The sequence below is a fragment of the Artibeus jamaicensis genome, unplaced genomic scaffold (assembly GCF_021234435.1).
Source record: "Artibeus jamaicensis isolate MK-2021 breed Jamaican fruit bat unplaced genomic scaffold, CSHL_Jam_final scaffold_1964, whole genome shotgun sequence".
NCBI classification, from domain to species: domain Eukaryota; kingdom Metazoa; phylum Chordata; class Mammalia; order Chiroptera; family Phyllostomidae; genus Artibeus; species Artibeus jamaicensis.
This window is the reverse complement of record NW_026522030.1, coordinates 7,982,474-8,003,172: the sequence shown is the minus strand read 5'-3', so window position 1 is coordinate 8,003,172 and position 20,699 is coordinate 7,982,474. Positions and strand designations below refer to the sequence as shown.

The following is a 20,699-nucleotide window of genomic DNA, read 5'->3' as shown; positions in this document are numbered from 1 at the left end:
TAGAACGAAGGTGATAAGGATCAAACACTTTAACACCCACACTGGAAACTGCCGCAGCCTGTATGCAGACTGGTTGGAGCCTGGGCCGGTCCTCCTGACCAACAGAGGTGGGTGGGTGGCTCCGGGCTGACGTCCCATCTTCCAGTAGCCCCCCTTTTCTGCTTTCCAGAGGAGACCTCGGTGGGTCGGGGCTGATGAATCTCTAGAGAGAAGCCTGTCGGTCAACTTGGGTTCTGTGAAAGAGTGAAAAAAAAAAAAAAATAAAGAACCAACTGGTGATAAAAGCTTTCTTATAGAAAATAGCAAGCATACACAGAAGTCGGAAAGAGGGGTATGATGAGTTCTCATATCCCCGTCACCCTTGCTCCATCAGAGAAGTTTCTTAAAACTGTGGAGTTTTAAGGCTCTCTATGCGTGTTCAAGTGTGAGTGATGGAAAGTGGAGCCTGTTGCGGGTGGAGTGAATCCCTGTCTCACGCATACTCTGAAAAGCTGCTAATAAAACACTTTCAAAGACAGGGTCAGGTCTGGATCTGAGAGTGACCAGGGGACATGGTACAAATCTCCTTGCCTGTGAAGTGGAAATACTGGTAGTGATGATCATAAGGATAAAACTCACACACGAGATCCCAGAGGCAGCTTTGTTGGTAATTATTGGAACTGAGGCTGAAAACCAAGGCGTCTGACTCCGGATTTGTGTCCCAGGCTCCTCCTACTACGTTGCATTTTTAAAATTGAGATCCACACACTGCATGTTTAATTCTGTGGCTGAAACAAGTATAGACAGGCATTCCGGGGAGGGTGGAAGCCAATGGGCGATGGGGGTCTAAAGGTACAAACTCCTGATTACAAAATAAATAAGCCACGGGATCTAGTGCACAGCCTGGTGGCTGCAGTTATCACTGTGCTGTGTGCTCAAAAGCTGCTGAGAATAGATCTTAAAAGTCGTGATCACAACGAAAAAAATTAACTATTGCACGTGCACTGATGGATGTTAACTACTCTCATTTCACAATGTACACAAATCGTCAAATCGTCATATATACCTGAAACTAATGTTTTATGTGATTTGCATATCAATCAAGAGGCCTCCTGACTTGTTTAAAATGTACCAGAATATTTTGCTGTACTTACAAGTTAGTAGGCTAATAGTATCTGTGTTGTAAACAGACATAAATTAAAAAAATCCCAGGAGTGTCCCTAAACTTGTCTCTTACATAGATATACTCTTCATAAAAATTGCTTCCTAGAAAATAAAGAAAAAATGTTCCCTTCCCCTTGTCAGACTGAACATCTGAAGCATCCATGGTCCTGGGACATTCCAGTATATACTATTGGGTTGGCCAAAAAGTGTGTTTGTTTTTCCATAAGATGGCTCCAGTAGTACTTAGTGCTCTTTCATTTCATTTGAAACAGTTTTGTTAGATTATATTGTGACAGCTGTCATATCAGTTTGCATTTAAAAATATCAAAATTGATTAATTTTTTTGTGTAGCCATTTTAATATCAAAGATGGAAGAGAATACGCAACATTTTTGGCATATTATGCTTTATTGTTTCAAGAAAGGTAAAAATGCAACTGAAATGCAAAAAAGATCTGTGCAGTGTATGGTGGAAAAGGTGCTGTGACTGATCAAATGTGTCAAAGTGGTTTGCAAAGTTTCATGCTGGAGATTTCTCACTGGATGATGCTCCACAGTCAGGCAGACCAGTTGAAGTTGACAGCGATCAAATCGAGACATTAATTGAGAACAGTCAATGTTATATCACACAGGAGATAGCCAACATACTCCAGATACCCGAATCAATAAATTGATTGGTGAAAATGAAAAATGTGTATTTTATTTTATGTCAAAAACTAAATGGATTTTTTGGCCAACCCAATACCTATACACCTCAGAGAGCACAGTTATCTCAGAGGTGTTGGTGAACGACCAGGGCGAGATGAGAGAACAGTGGCTGGCCGGGAAAGGCCACGTAGAGGAAACGGCTTCAGGAATGACGTGTCGGACTGAGCATTGCAGGTGGAAGGAGCGGCCGGCTCTGAAGCAGAGATGAGCATGGTGTCTGCTCACACTGGAAGTCCAGTGTGAGCGCGGCCCAGTGAGCAAGGCGGGAAGTGGGAGGGGGCCGAGGCCCAAGAGGCAGATGGGGCCAGGACGTAGAGTGGTGTCTTGGAGGCCGTGGTTGTGGAGAATCTGGATTTTATTCTCAGGAATAAAAGGGAATTGCTCTGGCTTGTGCAGGGGGGTGACAGGAGACACTTCTCACTGAAGACGCCGGCTGGTGCTGTAGCACGGAGAGTGGCTGCAGACCCACTAGTGGAGGCAGGGAGGCCAGGCGAGGAGATGGCCCCCGCCGGCCGAGGGGCAGATGCCCGAGGGGCTGGAGCTTGGACTAAGTGGTGGTGGAGAAGTGGGTGGGTCAGGGTCGGGGGTATGATTTGCCCGAGGGGCCAAGTAGACTTGCTGCCATATTAATGTGGAGTAAGAAAGGCAGGGATTGAGAACGACTCCTGGGTTTTGGCTTCCGCAGCTGGGTGGACCGGGGTGCTGTTCATCGTGGCGGGGAAGTCTGAGAGGAGGAGTTTGGGCGGGTGGGAATCGAGTGGTTTTGGCCATGTGGAGTCCGACAAATGCCAGGCAGTCGTTAAAGTAGCGGTGTCTTGGCAGCTGCTGCTGAGTTTGGTCCAGAGTGGGAGCAGAAGTTTGGGTGATGTTTGCATATAGGCGGCGTTTCGATCTGTGACGGCTGGGGAGATCGTCCAGTGGGGAGACTGAGGCTAACTAGGCCTGCGCCCTGAGGCATGGCAATATTCCGTGGGCTAGCACCTGAGGAGGAGGAACAAGTAGAAAAGGAGCCTGAGAAGGAATGGTCAGTGCCGTAGGAGGGAAAAAAAGATGGCCTCGGGGAAGCCCAGACAAGTGTTCTTAGAAGAAGGAACACGATAAACCATTGGGTTTAATAATATGGAAGCCATTGGTAATCATGACTAGGGGGTCATATGTGGGTGCATAAATTTGGGTTTAAAGACAGAATTGGTCTTTGCATTACAGACGCTCAGATGCCATTTAGTTAATTGTGATAGTTTCTTTAGCCTGACCACTTTTGCCCCCAGGGGCCACAAGGTGGAGCTCATGAGTCAAGTAACTAGTTTATACCTTAGGTCAGAGATTTTCAACCAGTGTGCCACAAGAATTTTTAAAACATGCAATAGATAATACCTGACCGTTTAGTCAGGGCACTGACCTTTTTTTCCCCTCAGATTGTCACATAAAACAATGGCAACAGCCAAAGCAACACTAGCCATCTGGTGTGAGTGAATCAAATTATATCTACTTTTTTGGTCAGATCACAGAATCATAGTAATCAGTTCAAATGTACCATGAGATGAAAAAGGTTGAAAATTACTGCTTTAGGTTGGCTAGTTCTGGTGCCTTTCAAAAACTAAAAAAGGGGGTTTCTGAGTTAGGGCAGAAAAACCCTCCTTTCTAAACACAAGCGATCATAGACCGAGGCCCCAGTTTCCTGAAATTATGAAGAAGTGGGATGTAGACATCCATGTGGCCTCAAATGCTATTTAAAAATCAGAAAGTGCAATGATTAAACCTCTGAGATGCCCCGTGCCTGCAGATTGAATGCATTTTTTAACTTCCAGTTCGTGAAATCGCACCCAAATCACCCCAGAACAGTTTTTTAAAAAGACTTCATCTTGCAGGAACAAAGCGTGGTGGAAGGGGACACAACAGCAGTATGACTGGGGACTAGAAAGCAAGTTCAGTGGCGATAGGGGACGCGGTGACCCCAGAGGCCGCTGCAGGAGCTCGCTGTGGGGTCACACCAAGGAGCCACCTGTTGACACTGTGGAACTTATCAGAATACGGAGCACAGGCACCTTCAGGACTTGGGGGGAGAAGGAGCTGAAGAGAAAAATTAGTTAGGGGCCCAAGAAGCAGTTAGAGCTCCTGGTTCTCTTCTTTCTCCCCCATAGAAGCCACCTCCCTTCCCCACGCTGGCTGGCCTGGGGGCACATTCTCTGGAAGGCGTAGAATAGAGGGTCTCCGGATCCCAGGCACCACTGAGGGCTGGGCGAAAATCTTCAAGTCAGGGTGCGAGGTGAAAGGTTCTGAGTGTTGAGACTCTTAGCCATCTTTCTCCCTTTGGCTCTCGGCCTTCTGTCTTCCCTGCAAGACTAGAAGAGCCCTTTCCAGACAGATCTGAAAAGACCAGGAGAAAAGTCTACGGCCATACCACCCTGAACGTGCCCGATCTCATCTGATCTCGGAAATTAAGCAGCGTCGGGCCTGGTTAGTACTTGGATGGGAGAAATAGGGAGATGCTGATACTGGAGGGGAGGGGTAAACCCCCAACCAAATGCCCCAGCGGAGCTCCAGGAGAGAACCGTCAGTAAGCCCTCAACTTGCAGGGAACTTTTGGTCAGTTTTTCAGGTTCTCCCTGTAGGATTAGTGGACAGACAGGATTCTATATGACTGAGAAGTAAAAGCAGAGAAGAAAAAGCATATCGAGTGAAACATCATTGAGAGAGAAGAAAGTTCCCAGGAAAAAAATTATCCATATCTCAGAAGGAAAACAGATATCTTCGCCATAAAACAAGATTTTTTAAAATCCAGAGAACAAAGAACTCATGGAAATTAAGGCCATGATCGAAGTTTTCCGAAAAATTTATTGAAAAGTTAAAAGAAAAAAATAAGGAAATCAGATATAAAGTGAAACAAAAAGAAAAATGGAGGGTTAGAGAAAAAAACAGTGAAAATGAGAGGACTGGACCATGACGTTGGACCTCTGCGTGACAAGTGCCAGGAAGAGAACACGGGTAATCGGAGAGCATCAGAGAAGTCGTTCAAGGGAAGAGACTACAGCTGAAGACAGTGTGTTACTGGTTGTGCCCACGCGAGTCACCTGTGTGGCATTAGCCAGCGGCCTGGCCTCAGCCAAGTCCCTCCTCGTGTTCTGGTGTCCAAGATGGGGACAGTACGCTCTCACTTGCGTGGGGTGGTTGGGAGTTTTTCCTGCTCCCATCACAGACAGTGATGTGGGGGCGTTAGCACAAACCCTCCCATCAGCCTGCCCGGGAAGGCCGTGTCCTGGGCACCCCAAAAGAGGCGTGGGTGACAGCGGCCGAGGAGACAGAGGGCAGGGGAGGGGACGCCCCAGCTGATGGGGGGGAGGGAGTGCGGTTGAACCCTGTCCCCCCCCCCCACCTGCTGTGGGGGCAGGGACAGGAGACGCACGGGGTTGTTGCAGCTGTGCGGAGCTGGCACGCCTCTCACCATCCCTGCCCGTCCTGGCCACACGGACAGGAAAGGTGCTGCTGGGATGACTCACCCGTGTTCCTGACCCCTGTCTGGATGCATGTGCTGATTCCCACAAGACGTGAGGCATCTGTGAAGGCCGCATGTGGCGGTGACAAGCAGGCCGGTGGCCCCTCCCTGCTGCCTCATTGCCCCCCCCCCCCCCCCCCCGGGACTACGTTTGTGTTTCCAGGGGCAGCACTGCTTGAGTGTGTCTCTGGGTTGGAGATTATGGTGTTTGCTCCTCTTGGTCCAGACCAGTAGATTTAGAATATTTTCTGGGCTCTGTGAAGTCCAGAAAGGACCCTTGATTTTGGGGTTGGTTGGTTTTCCTCTCTGGATTTGTGCTGTCCACTATGGCAGCCACTAGCCATAGGTGACTTTTTAAGTTCAAATTAGGTATAATTAAATAAACATTGAAACCAAGTTCCTCAATCACATGCGTCATGTGTCAAGAGCCCGGTCAGCCTGTGGGCCGCTGGCTGCCGTGTTAGAGGACAGAACCTTCCACCCAGCAGCAAGGTCCTTCGAACTGGAAACCTCGCTGCTCGGAGGTCGGTGGCCATGGGGAAGGGGCTTCCGAGTGCACAGGAGAAAGGTGAGTGGCGAACAATGAAAAATAAGCTGTCGCTGGTTTTACCTTGTGTTCTTCCCATGGTAAAACACTTCTCGAACGAAGTAAATTCTTACTTCAGGGGATGACATCAGGTTCCCTGGGTTGCCACGTTCCATTGGAAGGTTGTCCCCAGAGCGCTGTCAACGATTGGGTCACTCGTCACCTTTCAGCACATTGTCAGGGACACAAGATGCTCGGTGCTTCGCCAAGTAATGGCTCCTTCCCACCCGACTTCACGCTCTTATGGAAGGTCCCAATAGGAAAAGTGCGGGATTAGAAACTCTTATAGCAACGTGTGACTTCTGAGTTCATGGGAAAGAGAATTCTCACCACTGTTGGTTTGCCATTTGTCATTCAAGAAAAGAAAAAAGAAACCCTCGGCTGAAGCAGATGCTTCTCTGGATTGTCTGCCACAAGCTCTTCTGTTCCCCCGGTGGCGTCTCAACGGCAGAGCCAGGCCTGGGAGACCGAGGGAGGCACTGGGGTGCCGCCGACCCTGCGCTCGCGCAGGCCCGTGGGAGTGTCCTGAAATGTTGCATCCTGGGCCCCCGGTTTGTCACTTTAGCTCCAGGCTGGCTCTCTTTGGGCCCATTTACCATCACGGGTGGGCTCGCCGCGTGGGTGCAGGGATCGCAGAACTGCACGCACCTCCCACGACACCTGCAGCCTCACGCTGCGTCCGTCCCTCCCCACCTGCCAGAGTCCCTCAGGCGGGGCTGTGCCTACCTCGTTGCTCTTTGTAAACCTGGCGGAGAGGGGAGCGCAGATAAGTGTCTAAAGGGTCTGTGAGCAAATCAGTCTGTCTGGGACCAGCCCTTTCGACTTGGAGTCAGGCATTTCCGTGAACAGTTCAGAGGGTGCCCTGCATGGCCCCCTCCCAGCCCCACATTTCTGCACAGCAGAGTTTCTCTAGGCCCAAGGGGAGCCCAGAGTCCTCTTGTCACCATGGCGATGGGTGGGTGCCATTCCTCCCCCCCCCCCCACTCCCGGGGTATTCTGTCAGTTTCAAAGTCGGGGGAGTTCCCATGCTAGGAAGCTCCGAGTATGGTTCTCCTTAAAGTGGGAAATGAGCTTACATTATGGGTAGAACTGCATTTTGTTCAAATGTGGTGAAAATGTTTCTGTATATTGTTACTTCCTCCTGAAATTGGTTTGGGGGTAAGTCTTAGGTGTCTCTCTCCCCTGAGCTCACATCTTAGAAGGCCTTTTGTACTGGCTTTGCCCTCTTTCTTCCCAAGGTGGAGAATGTTTGCATGAGATAATAAACAAGTTCACTCTTGCCCACAAGAGCAGCAAAATCTCTGCCTCCTCCAGAGTCCAGGACACAGGTCCCAGGTCCCGGGCTGTCCCGGGAGCACATGGTGGGGCCTGGCTGCCGAGATCCGGGGATGAAGGGGGTAAAGAAGCAGGTGCCTGGGGCTCGGAGGCCCCTGCGTGAACTCTCTGACCTGCTCCCTTCCCTTCCTGCCTCCCACAGAACGTGCTGAAGAAGAGGGACCAAGTGCAAGCAGAGTACGAGGCCAAGCTGGAAGCCGTGGCCCTGAGAAAGGAAGACCGCCCCAAGGTGAGGGAAGGCCCCCGGGGAGGGCGGGCGCCCGGGGCTGCGGTCCCCCTGTGCAGCCGCGTGGCTCTTGTCCCGAGACACAACACAAGCACGACCGAGGTGCTCTGTGCCAGCCGGCGCATGCCGACGCTGTCCCCCTTTTTGTTCCCTTTAAGTCTTATTTCTGGGGGTTCCCAGTGTGCACTGGGGGTGAGCTTTCTGCTGTTTCCTGGATTTGATTCTTTTTTAAGACTCCCAGCTGTTACTTGCAGGCAGTTCCTCTTGCCGTGACACGGGGTTTTGGAGAAAGCGGGAGGACGGTCTAGATCAGGGCTCTCGGACGCGCGGTCTGTGACCAACCTGTAGCGGGAGAGGCACAGCAGCTGAGAGGGGGCAGCTTGCACGAGCTCAGCTCCCAGGACGAGTGTGTCCAACCAGCGTGGAGAGTTGCACGTGGAGCAAGCTGCACGCCTGTTGTGCACAGTAGGACTGCAGCTGGGTCAGCCGGGGCAGGCGGGGGGGGGGGGGAGAAGCCAACAAAGCTGGCCCTTCACCCCCCAGTCTGAGCACTGACCTAGCTCACGACACCCTCCCCCTCCAGTGCCCGGGGTCCAGACGCGGATGACAGCCGTAGATGGAGGATGAAGGTGTCGGTGGCCTCGGTCACTCCCACGGGCTGCCTGTCACTTCCCCCAGCCAGCCAGGGCCGACAACGGGAGTGACGATGCAGGTGCTGACAGTGCGCTCAGCACTTTACACTTGTGTCACTCACGTTATTCCGCAGAGCCAGCCCACGGCGCAGCTGCCCTCTTTATTCCCAGGGGGCCTGAGGTCACAGGGTGAGCAGGCACTTGACCTTGCCGGCTCTCCTGCGGCTCCTCCACTCCCCTTTGTGATTGGAAGGTGTATCTGTTCTCGAAAAGGGGGTGGGCCGGGGAGTGTCATTACCAAGATCAATGCAGGGCCCACACTTCAGGGGAGTAGTTTACACAAGAGCTGCCTGGTTTTGCTCACCTGCCTGGCTTCTCGTGGCTGCTGCCGAGCTGAGCTACACCTAGAAAGGAGCAGGCTTTGGGAACCTGAAACCCAGACCTCGGCAATGGCACGCCTTGACTCCGCGTGGGACCTTTATGTCCTGACTGCTTCACCCGGTCACCGCGGCAGTCACCCGAGGCCCTGAGGGAAGGCACTGTGCTTTCCCCAGGTCGTGGGTGAGGAGACAGGGCACAAAGCAGCTCATCAAATGGCCTGGTTTTGTTGATGCCAGAGGTCTCTCTCCAGTGTGCTTGACCCGGCAGGCACACGGTGCACTTGTCACCTCGTGTCCTCTGACGCCCGTAGCGTCCACACAAGAGAGTGAAGGCTGCGTGCGTTCTGCAGAGTCAGATGACAAAGACTGGGGCTGCTGTCACTGGCGCAGAGTTTGCAGCTGGAACGTGGCCAGGGAGCCAGGCCCCTGTTCCCTCCTGCGTGTCCCGAGGGAGGAGATGACAGAAGTACAGCTGTGTGTGTGGCGGCCCTCTGTCCCCCAGCTGCCTGCCCTGGTGACCAGGCTGGCTGCCCCATTACTGTCCGGAGCACGGTGCCGTCTCTGTGTGTGAAGCCCAGGTCTCGGTCTCATTCAAATGGATGGCGTGGAATACCGTGTGTCTATGTTTCATATTATCATGCTCACGATTTAGCTCCCAGGTATAAATATAGATGTCACTATTCCTGGCTAGGGAGGGAAGGAGCGATGACATACATGTTCTGCTGCTGGCCCAGTTGGGAAGCAGCGGGTCCTGTATCTAAAAGATGTCACCTCAGTCGTTCTGTCAGCACTTGTGCCTGCTCAGCTGCGAACACCAGCTTTCTCAGAGGAGATAGTGTCACTTCATGCATGTTCAGCCCTGTCTGGGACAGCTGGTCTGCAAAGACAGGAGCTGAAGAACGTGAATAATACGCCGATTAAATCTGTACTCTGCCCTGGCTGCTGGCTGCCTGCAGTTCATACCCGCCTTGGGGCAGACGGTGTGGAGGGAGCACCGGTTGGGGGCTCCCTGCTGCGGGGGGCTCCCGCCTCCTGCTCTCTGCTCCTCGCTGGCCTGGGTGACTTCTCTTCTCTACCCTGTGGGCGTTCACATTGTCCCGCTGCTGCTGTCCTCACATCCCTGGAGCATCACCCATTCTCTTGGCCACAGGAGTTCTTACAAGAAAAGCAGGTTTCTTTCCTGCCCATGAGACGAACCGGTAGGTTCCGGGCACAGCTGCATTCCCTCAGCACGCCACCGTGGGCGGGCGGTCTGAGCCTCCCCTCGTTCTGGTGGGGTCCTGAGCCTTGCCAAAGCTCATTTTGTTGCCTACGAAGCACTCGTGATTTTCAGTGACAAAGCAGGGGCTGTTATGATGGCGGTTGTAACAGTGGGGGCAGCAGAAACTGTACCCCCAGTTTAGCATCTGGGGCAGCAGCTCCTCTGGGGGGCAGGGGAGGGCTCCATTATCAGGCTGTCCGAGTCGCCTGAGTTCTGGGGGAAAGAACACAGGATTTAGAGTCAGATGGCCCGGGCTTCAAGTCCCAGCTCTGCCCCCGCCCCCACCGGCTTGGACTGGTTTGCTCCTCGGTGTCTGTGGGTTCAGACGTGCACTGCCGTGAGGACGGCAAGGTGGGCCGAGTGCCGGATGCGGTCACGGTGGCGCCACCAGCGGAGCCTCTGCTTCCCACTCGAGTTCCATGGTCACTAGCAGGAACGCCAAATATGTGTTCTGAGTCGGCAGGCCCTTATGATTTATGCGCTTTGTCCGAACATAGTATTTTAGACATTATTTCTTTGTGTCCTAAAGCTTCTCCTGCTTCCGCACACCTCCCAACCGCCTCTCCTCCCAGACCACCCGTCCGCGGCAGACAGACACCTGGGAAACGAACAGCTTGTGCTGTCCCCACGCTTTCTTTCCCGTGGTTTTGAGCTCCACCTTCCAGAGCCACTGTGGGGGCGAAAGCCCCATTTGATTTGCCCCGAGGACTGGATGAGCTCTGCTCTTGGTAACCTTTCGTGGGAGCAACACTGTGTCCAGGCGCAGCACCAGGATGAGGGAAGGAGAGTGAAGGTGGGCGGTTTTCACAGGGACGGTCCCGGTCTGGACGCCTTAACAGAAGATCTGAGAGGGCTGGGGCCTTCCCTTGTTTTGGGAGGTGGAATCTGGGAATGTTGATATCTGTGAAACAACAGAGTAGTAGCAAAATCTGAGCACTTCTCCGTAACCCAGAAGAAGGAAGCTGAGGTGAGCAGCCTGGCTGCCCCTCCCACAGCAGCGGGTGGGGGGGCAGCTCGCCCCGCCTTTCACCCTGAGGCATGTGGCCCAGAGGCTCCCATCTTGCATTGCTTCTGTTGTTGGTCCTGGCACCTGTCCACTGCAGCCGTGAACCCCTTTCCTGCAGGTTTGGGGATCCCGCCTGCCTTATAGAATCTTTGGGGACTTTTAAAACCTGCTGTCAGCATGGGAGCAGATGACGGGACATCTCCAGCCTGGTTCCAAGAAGGAAACTTGGGTGGAGGTATTGTAGGACCTAGAAATGCCCAGTGTGTGGGAAGAGCTAAGTAACACATTTTTAAGTGAATGTTGAATGAGTTTTTGTTACCACCCTGCTTCCCAACACACAAAAATGCTTAATTTAACCCCCTAGGGCCCCTCTCCCATCACTTCAACAGCCCGCATTCCGTAGTGCGCGTTCTCATGAGAGATAGGGGAACCGAAGAGAAAACAGCAAGCTTTTGTTCTCTGCTTCGTCGGAGTTGCTGTCTTTTGAGTCTAAGCTGGTGATACATTTTGCTTCTTGGTGGCTGGTGATAAGCAACATCCAGCCACTGGCATCAGATGTTGCCATCCCAACACCCTTCAGATACAGATACTGTAGCATGGCTCTAACAATGCCTCAGTCACCAAATCCAGACACAGAGGCCTCTGCTCGGTGGACTGATTGTCACGGAAAGACCATCCAGGGAGAAACAAACCCAGGAGGAATGTGATGCTGGGCGTCTGGTGCCGGCAGCCCTCCTCTTCGTAAAATTGGGCAACTTCAGTAGCTGGTCATTTCTGACAGCTCACCCCAGTTCCTCTTATTCTGTCCTGTTTAAACCCTCCCCCTTTCCTACGCACCCTGTTCCCATGTATCTCTGGCTCTGCTGTGTCTGACTCATTCACTTCTGCTTCCCGGCCCATCTTTCTTAGTGACGTTTGCCGACTCCTTTATTAATCCCACACGTGGAGGCTTCTCCCTGAGTTCTGCCCATCACCCCTCCCTTCCTCAGCCCCCTCTTCTCTTCCCCCATACGTTAAGCACATTTTAATCATGGCAAAGCACACACACATAAAACTTATCATCCGAACCACTTTCAAGTGTATGTACAGGTCACGTGCATTTCGTAAACTCACAGCGTCGTGCGACCAATCTCTAGAACTCTTCATCTTGCAGAACTGAAACTCTGCACTGGTTACACAGCCACTCCACCTCGCCCCTCCCTCTGGCCCCCCGCGGCCACCCTTCTGCTTTCTGTCTCTATGAATTTGACCACTCTAGGCAGGTTTTTCATATCAGTGCAACTACACAGTCTTTGTCATTTTGTGACTGGCTTATTTCACTTAGCACAGTGTCCTTAAGGTACGTCCATGGGGGAGCAAGTGTCAAAGTTTCCTTCCTTCCTTAAGGCTGGACAATACTCCGTTGTGTGTGAAGGCCATGTTTTGCTTACCCACTTGTCTGTGGATGGACACTTGAGTTGCTTCCACCTTTCGGCCAATGCTTCTTACTTTCTGGGGTTTTATTTTGTTTTGTTTTTTAATAACCATCCTAGCAGGTATGAGGTGGTTATCTCACTGTGGTTTTGACTTGCATCTCCATAATGACTCCCGGTGCAGAGGCCTCTTTCATGTGCTTGTTAGCCATTTGTCTTGTTTTCCTTGAAGAGATGTCTAGCCACGTCCTTCGCTCACTTTAAAATCGGGTCATTTTATGGTTGTCGAGTTGCTTCGGGCCCCTCCTGTGGAGGGAAGGCCTTGCCCTCTCCCATGGCTGCAGCTGCTGTACCTCCTCTACCTGATCCATGGGCCTGTCCTTCATCCTGTGGATGTCCTCGTCGCCTGGACAAGCAATGGCAGGCCCTGCCCTGACTTTCTAGACCTTCTGTCTCAGCTCAGCTGTGCCCTGATCTGTCAGTTCTGTCTCCTCCAGCTTGGTCTGATCTCCCCTATCCCTCTGGGTGTTACGGCCGCCGCCCTGGCCCCAGGGCGCCCAGGGCAACCTCAGGACAGTCGAGTTTGGTGTTGACTCATCTCTGATCTCTGGTGAAACCTTGGGTGGGGTTGCAGGGGTGAGGAGCGGCGTGCAGTTTAAAAGGATCTATTTTGATTGTAATAGTGTATATTTGGAAAACAAAAAAGTGGCCTCTTTTTACAAGATGTAGAATAAAGCACAATAAAATATTCTCACCTGAGGAGTTCTGCAAATGATAGATTATCTTTCATGACCTTGGCTTTGTTTATAATATTGATACTGACCAGAACTAACAAATGTTTGTTGAGTATTTAACATACACCAGGCACCCGTGCTTGAAGCATTCAACCTCATTTAACCTCATAACGACCTTGTCGGCGGATAGTATTATCCAGAAAAAGAAGCTGAGGCGGAGGGAGGCCCAGAGTCACCCATCCGGTCAGTGGGAGGTGTGGCGTTTAAACTCTGAAACTCTGGCTCCGTGTCGGTCTATACCAGTGGTTCTCAACCAGTGTGCGGCAAAAAATTTTAAGACATGCAATACCTGAGTATGTATTTAGTCAAGGGCACTGACCTCTTTTCTCTTAGATTGTCAAATTAAAAAATGGCAACATCCAATACATCAGTAGCAGTTCGGAGTGAACGTATCTAAATTATACCTATTTTTTTCATCAGATCGGCAAAATATATAACAATCTCTGGTGGGCTGCAGAGTTTTAGTAATTAGGGTAAGTGTGCCATGCGATGAAAATGGCTGGACAATCGCTGGTCTGTATACCTGGAGGAAGTGCGAGGCATTTCTCTGCCCCAGGAAGGGGCGTGAGGTGGATCGGAACAGCCGGCCTTCAGGCCGGTCCCCGGCTTCCCACCCTCTGGGCACACCCCTCCCCCCAGTGCCGCCCCCGGAGTCTCTGTCTGAGCCTTGGTGAGCACTATGGCCTGTGAGCTGCTCCTGAGGTGGTCTAGGTGCCGTGTCACTTCTGCCACTTGCACGTGCCGTCCCTCTGGAGCGCCCGCTCCCTCAGCGTCACACGTGCCACTGCTGTCGTCCCTGGAGTCGCCTCAGTGGTGGTGCTTCTCCCAGGAAGCCAGGCCCCGCACCCCAGCTGGGCTCCGTCTCCAGTCCCGCCGCCCAGCGCGCCCAGCACGGGGCTCAGAGCGGAGCGGAAGCATCCTGCCAGTGACTGCCCAGGCAGGTTCATTTTCTTCCCAGAGAGACCAGGCCCGGGCACTTGGGTGTCCCTCCGTGCCAAGTGTTGGGTGTGCCGTGAAAATGACGGGCACAAAAACATTTCCCAAAGCCAAACTCAAGCAATCATAAAATCCAGAGCTGTAGCTCTGACTCCTAATTTTTGTGGGTCAACAAGAAAAAAAGCATCCATCCTTTTAAGAACGCTCCCCTTCCCACATAAGGACTCCCCTGAATCAGAGAGCCTCACTGACCGCTTCTCCCTGTGCCAGCCCGCCCCCCTGTCCCCCACCAGGTTCTCTTTTCAGAGCTTCGCACTCCCTCTTTGCAGACGCAGTGCGGTGAGGGAGACAGGAAGTCGCTCCCAGGCACTCACCCACCGGGTGCTAAAATGAGCCGGGCCCCAGGCGAGGAGTAAGGGAGCGTAGACTTGCCTGCAGGGAGGTGAGGCCTGGCCAGAGCCCCTGGCTCACTGCACGTCCCTTGAGGCCAGTTGGCTGGACGTTTGTGGAGGGGAGGCGGGGGCGCCCGGGAGCAGCCCAGCCAGGGCACTCCTGTGTTATTTCACTTGCCCCCAAGGTGGCCAACAGCAGTGGGTGAATCAGCAGGGAGAGGCCAGAGAGGTCTCGGTCAGGGCATCCAAAGTAAAAGCCAGGTAGTTCTTAAATATTTTGTTTATTTGTTTATTTATAGAGAGAGGGGAAGGGGAGGAGAATGAGAGGGAGAGAGACACTGATTGGTCCCCTTTCACACCCCCCCCAATGGGGGACCTGGCCTGCAACCCAGGCGTGTGCCCTGGCCCGGAATCGAACCTGTGACCTTTTAGTTTGCAGGATGACGCCCAACTCACTGAACTACACCAGTCAGGGCTGAAGTATTGTTTTGTTTTGATCCCAGAAGCTTAAGTGCTTTGCAGAAGCCTCCTTTCCCCCATAGAAGGAAAGTTTCTCTCTTTTCAGGCTGCCTAGGGTGCCTCGCCAGCTCTTTCTCTCCCACTTTCCTTGTCTCACAAAGGCGAGCCCCCCTGCCAGGCACGTTTGACCCCTTCCCCTCGGCTGCTTCCTGTTCTTCCCTCCCGTGTGCCACAACCACCTCGGAACGATCTGCGTGGCCGAGCAGATGGCCAGTGCCCTCGGCCTTAGAAGCCCCGAAGCTGTCCAGCTCCCTCAGGCTTGACCTCACCATTACTGGTGTTCCTGAGTTGACTCCGTGCCCATCAGACCTGGGTACAAAACCTCCCAGGTGGGTGGAGATGGACCCGGAAGCTGTCTCCACAGCTTGGAGACGTCAGGGCTCACAGGACCCGGCACACAGCAGGTACAAGGCCTGATTGTTGTTGGGAAGTGTCTGGCAGGTGGGCGTTGCCCCAGCTTCAGGCACGTTGGCCTCTAGTGACCATCAGGGCCCAGTGAGGAGCCCTGGACTCGGGAGAGAAGCGAGCTTTGTGCTTCGGCAACCGGGGTGATAATTTCCCATCACCTTTCGTAGCATTGCATGCTCTCTGTCTGGATGTGTAGGATGCACGGAGACCCATCAAAGCAAAATGAAAGTTGCGAAATTCAGGTGACACCGTTCCATTTTGAAAAAGTCCCCTATAAGGCAAAGTTGAAAACTGAAATAAGCCAGGCAGTGAGGGACAAATACCGTATGATCTCACCTTTAACTGGACCGTAATCAACAAAAGGAAAAAGCAAACAAAATATAACCAGAGACATTGAAATTAAGAACAATCTAACAATAGCCAGAGGGGAGGGGGAGGGGACAGTGGGGAGAAGGGTTTTCAGGAACTGCTATAAAGGACACATGGACAAACCCAAGGGGGAGGGAGGTGGATTTGGATGGGGTGGTGGGGAGAAAATGCAGACAACTGTAATTGAACAACAATAAAGTAATTTATATATTTTTTAAAAGTCGAAATAGCCTGCTACATTTCTCTTTTTTTTTGGGGGGGGGACACACAAATAAATATAGATATGTATTTTGACATACACACATCTCTTAGTTCCCCAGAATTGCCTGACTTTCACTCTTCATTGTTGGCAATCTGCTATCTTGGGGAGCACGGACAAGTCTCCAGATTATCTGTAATGTGGGGTTCAGGGGAGGGAGTCGGCCCATCGTCTGGTCATTGCAGTCAGTTCTCTGATTCATGAGGGTAGACATCACCCAAATCAGAGGTGATGCAATAGTTCACATGATGACGGGAAAACCTTTTCTACTTTCAGTATTGGACACAGGAGGCCAGTGGGCCATTTTGCCGAATATTTGCAAAATCTACATAGATGGTCATGTTTTAAAAAAGGAACCAAAGACATGTGCCTCCGAATGCAAGGTTTCTTCTTCCTGCTTGCAAATGGAGAGGGGGTTCCCCCACGAGTCTCTGTTGTGCTTGGGTGGGTTTGAGGGTTTGGGTCGGGGTGGTCTGCTTCAGAATTCCTTCTTAGACCTGAAAACAATGGGCTCCACCTTCAAGTAAAGGCCTGCAGAGGAGAAAGCGTGTCTGGGGCATTGCAGTGCAGTAATCCGGCCCGTCATGAACGTGCGAGCTGAGTGGTTCCAGGCAGGAGAAGCCAGCCGCACGTACAGGGCCCCCACTTCTGCGTCCCCCTTCCAGGTGCCCGCGGACGTTGAGAAATGCCAGGATCGGATGGAGTGTTTCAATGCTGATCTGAAAGCCGACATGGAAAGGTGGCAGAACAACAAGAGGCAGGACTTCCGGCAGCTGCTCATGGGCATGGCCGACAAGAACATCCAGTACTACGAGAAGGTGATGTGCACGCCGACCAGACCCCGGCCCCCTTGTTAAGGAAGCATTTCCAACGGCCAGAGCCTTTCCGAAGGGCCTGGCAGAAACCCAGAAGCCGGGCCCCTGCCAGTCCCAGCCCTTGTTGTCTGTTTACTCCTCGCAGCCCCTGCCCGTCTCGGCCCAGCTGCGCTTGATGCGGTGCTGGTGTCTCGGGCTCAGTCAGTGCTGATGGAAGCAGTTTTACCTTCTTGCCCTTTGGTCCTGGCCGTCAGCTGCTTCCCAGAATCAACCTGGCCTTCAGTGCAGGGATGCCCCCATTTGATGGAGGTTTGGGGGCTACATTAATGCCATTAGGGGTTACTTAAATGGAGGCTTTGGGCTTACAGCTTAAAGTGACCCCTGTTGTGGTTCTGCATTCCAGGGCCCTTCACTGGTGTTGTGCTGTGGATCGCTTTGGCAATCTGGTAGAGGCTGTAGACCGCGTATTAAAATGCTGTTTGTTCTCTAGAAATAGACTTTAAAATGATGCTTTTAAATGCCTAAAATAAAGGCATGTGGGATCAAAAAGGAAAGCTATTAAAACAGCTTTTTTTTTTCCTTGAATTCCCAAATCCCACAAATAGGATCACTGTCTTGGAGCCTCGTTTGGCTCCTTCCTACAGTTAACAAAGCTTTGTGCGTATGTGCCGTGTGCCGGGGATGGCACACACGAGTGAACAAGGCAGGGCTCCCACCACGAAGGAGCCCTCGGTCTAGTGCAGGCTACCCACTGATACAATAATCCCACCTCTGCAGAGTGAAGGGAAGAGCAGGAAACTGGGACAGAGCACTAGGGGGCATAATTCAGATTCCAGGTGGGTGGGAGGGGGCAAGTGGAGTGGGCAGGAAAGGCCAAACTGAGGAAACTACGTTTGATCTGATTCCCAGAAGCAAAGGCTTGGGGACTAAGTATTTCAGGCAGAGGGAGCAGCGACCTACGCCAGGGTCCCAAGATAGGAAAAGCATTTGAGGACCAAAAGGAAAGCTGGTGTGGCCTTGGTTCCCCATCTCGGACACAGAAGGACCCTTCCAGGTCCGAGATGGTGGCCGAGGGAGAGAGCAGGACCCAGAGTGCCTTGGCCCCCACCCTGGGTCCCTGGCCGAAAGCCAGCCCCTTGAATCTCCCCAGGCTCCCATATGCAGGGCAGGGTCTCAGTCCAGCTTCTCCAACCTCAGAGTCACTGGGAAGGAGAAACCCGGAGCGATTTCACCTCTCCTCCCTCCCTGCTTAACCCGTGGATGCCTCTCTCCTCCCACCTCCTCCTTCCCGGTGACTCACGCAGAGTCCTGCTTCACCCCGGGGGCGGCTCCTAGCCTGTGCGTTTCCTCTGTCCTTCCCTCTTCGCAAAAGGCTTCTCAAGGGGAGACTCAGTTCTTGCTCAGCAGGCTCTGAGAGGACAGCGCCAGAGCCCTCTGCGTCCTTGGCCCTTCACAGGGATCTGGGATGACAGTGGACCCGTAGAGCAGAGAAACACTTGTTTGGGAATCACGAGCCTTTTTAATGACACCATCTTTTATTACAACATCATAAGCATGTAATTCTGTAACACAACAACATCACACTCGGGTGCCCCATATGGCATTTTAGGTGAAATGTTCACATTAAAACTATGGAGATTACACCCCTACCATTCCCCTCCCAACCACACTCAAGCAGGCCTGACTTCTGCCGGACCCTGTACGTAACAGTGTTTGGACATAATGAAACAATAAACACAGAGGCCCCCCCTCCATCTTCCCTTTGGGGAGACCCAGGAGGAGCCCATGCAAGCAAAGGTGAGGTTGGTGAGGAAAAGCAGGTTTCCACCCCCTCAGAGTCAGGTGGTTGACTCATTCCACTATGATTTACAGCCTTACACAAGCACCACCCGCACCTGGGGCCGTGTCTCCGTCCTGGCTGAGAACCTAGGGCCTCATCGGGTTTGCTGCCTGGTCTCCTCTCAGCTCTTGGAAGGGAAACAGTTCCTCTTGGCAACCCCATCTCCATTCACCGGCCATGAGCGTTCAGCACAGACAGTGAGCTTAGGCCCCGTGCAGACGCTGTGACCTTTTGTGCACGTAGGGTGATGTGTTCAAAACCAACGCCCGTTGCCCCCCCTCCCCCCCCATCCCCAGTGGTTGTGGATCAGGCGCGTGGGTGTCAATCAAAGGCGACCCAGCAGGAATGGCAGGACTAGAGCAGAGTTAGGGCACTGACCCCGAAACCTGAAACTGGCTGCTGATAGCGGGCACCCACGTTGTTGTTTCAGTGCCTCACGGCGTGGGAGTCGATCATTCCACTGCTGCAGGAGAAGCCGGAGGCCAAGTGAGCACCTCCTGGGGACGGAGGCTCCTCGACCTACACAGGGCACGGCGCCCCATCCCGGAACGTCCCTGCCGTGCCAGCGCGGTGGCACTGAGAAAACAACTGCGGGAACATCTCTCCTCGCGTGTTTCTTTCCCATCCCCACCTGCCTTTGTCTGACAGATGTTTTTAATTGGTATTTATTCCTCGGTGGAGCCCGGAGGGCGGTGGTCATCTCAGCCGAAGCAGCGAACCTTCCCTGCTGTGAAGGGACCTGTGACGTGGAAGATCCCACGGTGAGGGAAACCTCATTGCGGTTTCCTGTTTTGCGACATTGGACTTAGCGGCCTGTCGTGGGAGAGAACCGGGGTCCTGCTTTCCGGGGACACGAGGAAGGAAGGCACAGACAGAAGGCCACCCTGGCTTTGCAAGGCTGCACGGCAGCTCCGGGCCCGACGTCTCTGGGCATCGACACGTCTCGGCCCAGCAGGAGGTGTGGGCCCCTCCCTGGAAGGTCCTTCATGTACAGTGGCCTGTAGCCGTGAGCACGGCCTGCGGCCTGCATGTGATGGGCGACACCTCTTTTACGGTTCCTGTTTCAGACGGGACCATTGAAACCGGTGCCTGCGTGCATCCGTGCCAGAGCGCCCAGCGTCCTGGTCCTCGTGCGGAGCCTGGGGACCGCACTCCCTGAACTTGGTTCTGACACTAGAATGAGCTAGATCGGAAACTCTTTGTATGTAAAATGAAAAAAAAAGGTGCGTTTTTTTTCTCTGTGACGTTCTTCCATGTTTTTCTTTTGCTTGTGAGCTGTCAGCGGCCTGGAGAGCAGGCCTGTCGGGGAGTAGTAGCTGGCGACCCGAAGGCGGGTCCCTCCCCGGCGGCTGCAATCACTGGGCAGATGCCAGGCCCGCTGCCCGCGTCTGCTTTGCGCAATGGCCGTTACCTCACCAAAAATTCCTAGTTTAATGTTTGATCTCTTGCCCCCTGAGTGTTTGGGCCATCTTGTGGTGAGAAGGTGGCCTGTCCTTGCGACACAGTTGAAATTTTGTGAGCTCAGTGCGGATGGCCTGCGTGAGGTGCTTTAACCAGCACCGGCGTCTGATCAGAGAGAAGTCTGTGGCTGGCGTGGCCTCCAAGGTGACGCGAGCAGCAGTGAACCCCCCTCCCAGCTGAGCTGGCGCCCACGTGCAGCGGGTTCCCTGGGGGCCACTGGCTGCATCTCGAGTCCTGGTCTCCAACTGCTACCAGGTTTGCTTTTCAAATGGACAGAAACACGAGCAGACAAAGAAGGAACTCTTTTTTTTTCTCTTCTCCTGAAACAAAGCTCTGTGTGTCGCTTTTGTATTCTTTCATGGGTGGCTCATCCCTATAAAATTATAAATCTCAAGTAAGTGATAGCATTTTTTTAAAAAACGGAACAGCTGTGCTGAGACCCTGCTGCCTGTGGAAGTTAATCGGCGAACAGTGGCCAGTGTGCAGTGGGCTGAGGTCGCTTTGTTCCGCTCCCGACATCAGACTTGGCAGACGTGACGGCCACGGCTGTGTGGCCGCTGGGGCAGCGGTCGGACGGACGGACAGCACGGACCAGCTCGGTTCTGTTTCCTCACGTCTGAAAAAGTCACAGTTTAAGTCACGATTTTCACGTCAGTGGGTACTTGACTGCACTGTTAGAGCCCCTCTGTGCCATCCTAAACCCTTCGATGTGAATTCTCAGTTTGG

General features: G+C 52.9%; 1 protein-coding gene across 2 annotated transcripts in view; it reads left to right on the top strand.

Moving 5' to 3' along the window:
- The window catches only part of SNX30 (sorting nexin family member 30), an 84,865-nt gene extending 64,607 nt beyond the window's left edge, over positions 1–20,258 (top strand). For both annotated transcript variants that reach the window (XM_037152666.2, XM_037152667.2), the window contains exons 7-9: positions 7,406–7,492; positions 16,523–16,675; positions 18,943–20,258. In XM_037152666.2, coding sequence (XP_037008561.2) covers positions 7,406–7,492; positions 16,523–16,675; positions 18,943–19,002 — 300 coding nt within the window. In that variant the 3' untranslated portion in view covers positions 19,003–20,258. The remainder of the gene's footprint in view (positions 1–7,405; positions 7,493–16,522; positions 16,676–18,942) is intronic.
- The last annotated feature ends 441 nt before the right edge of the window (positions 20,259–20,699 follow it).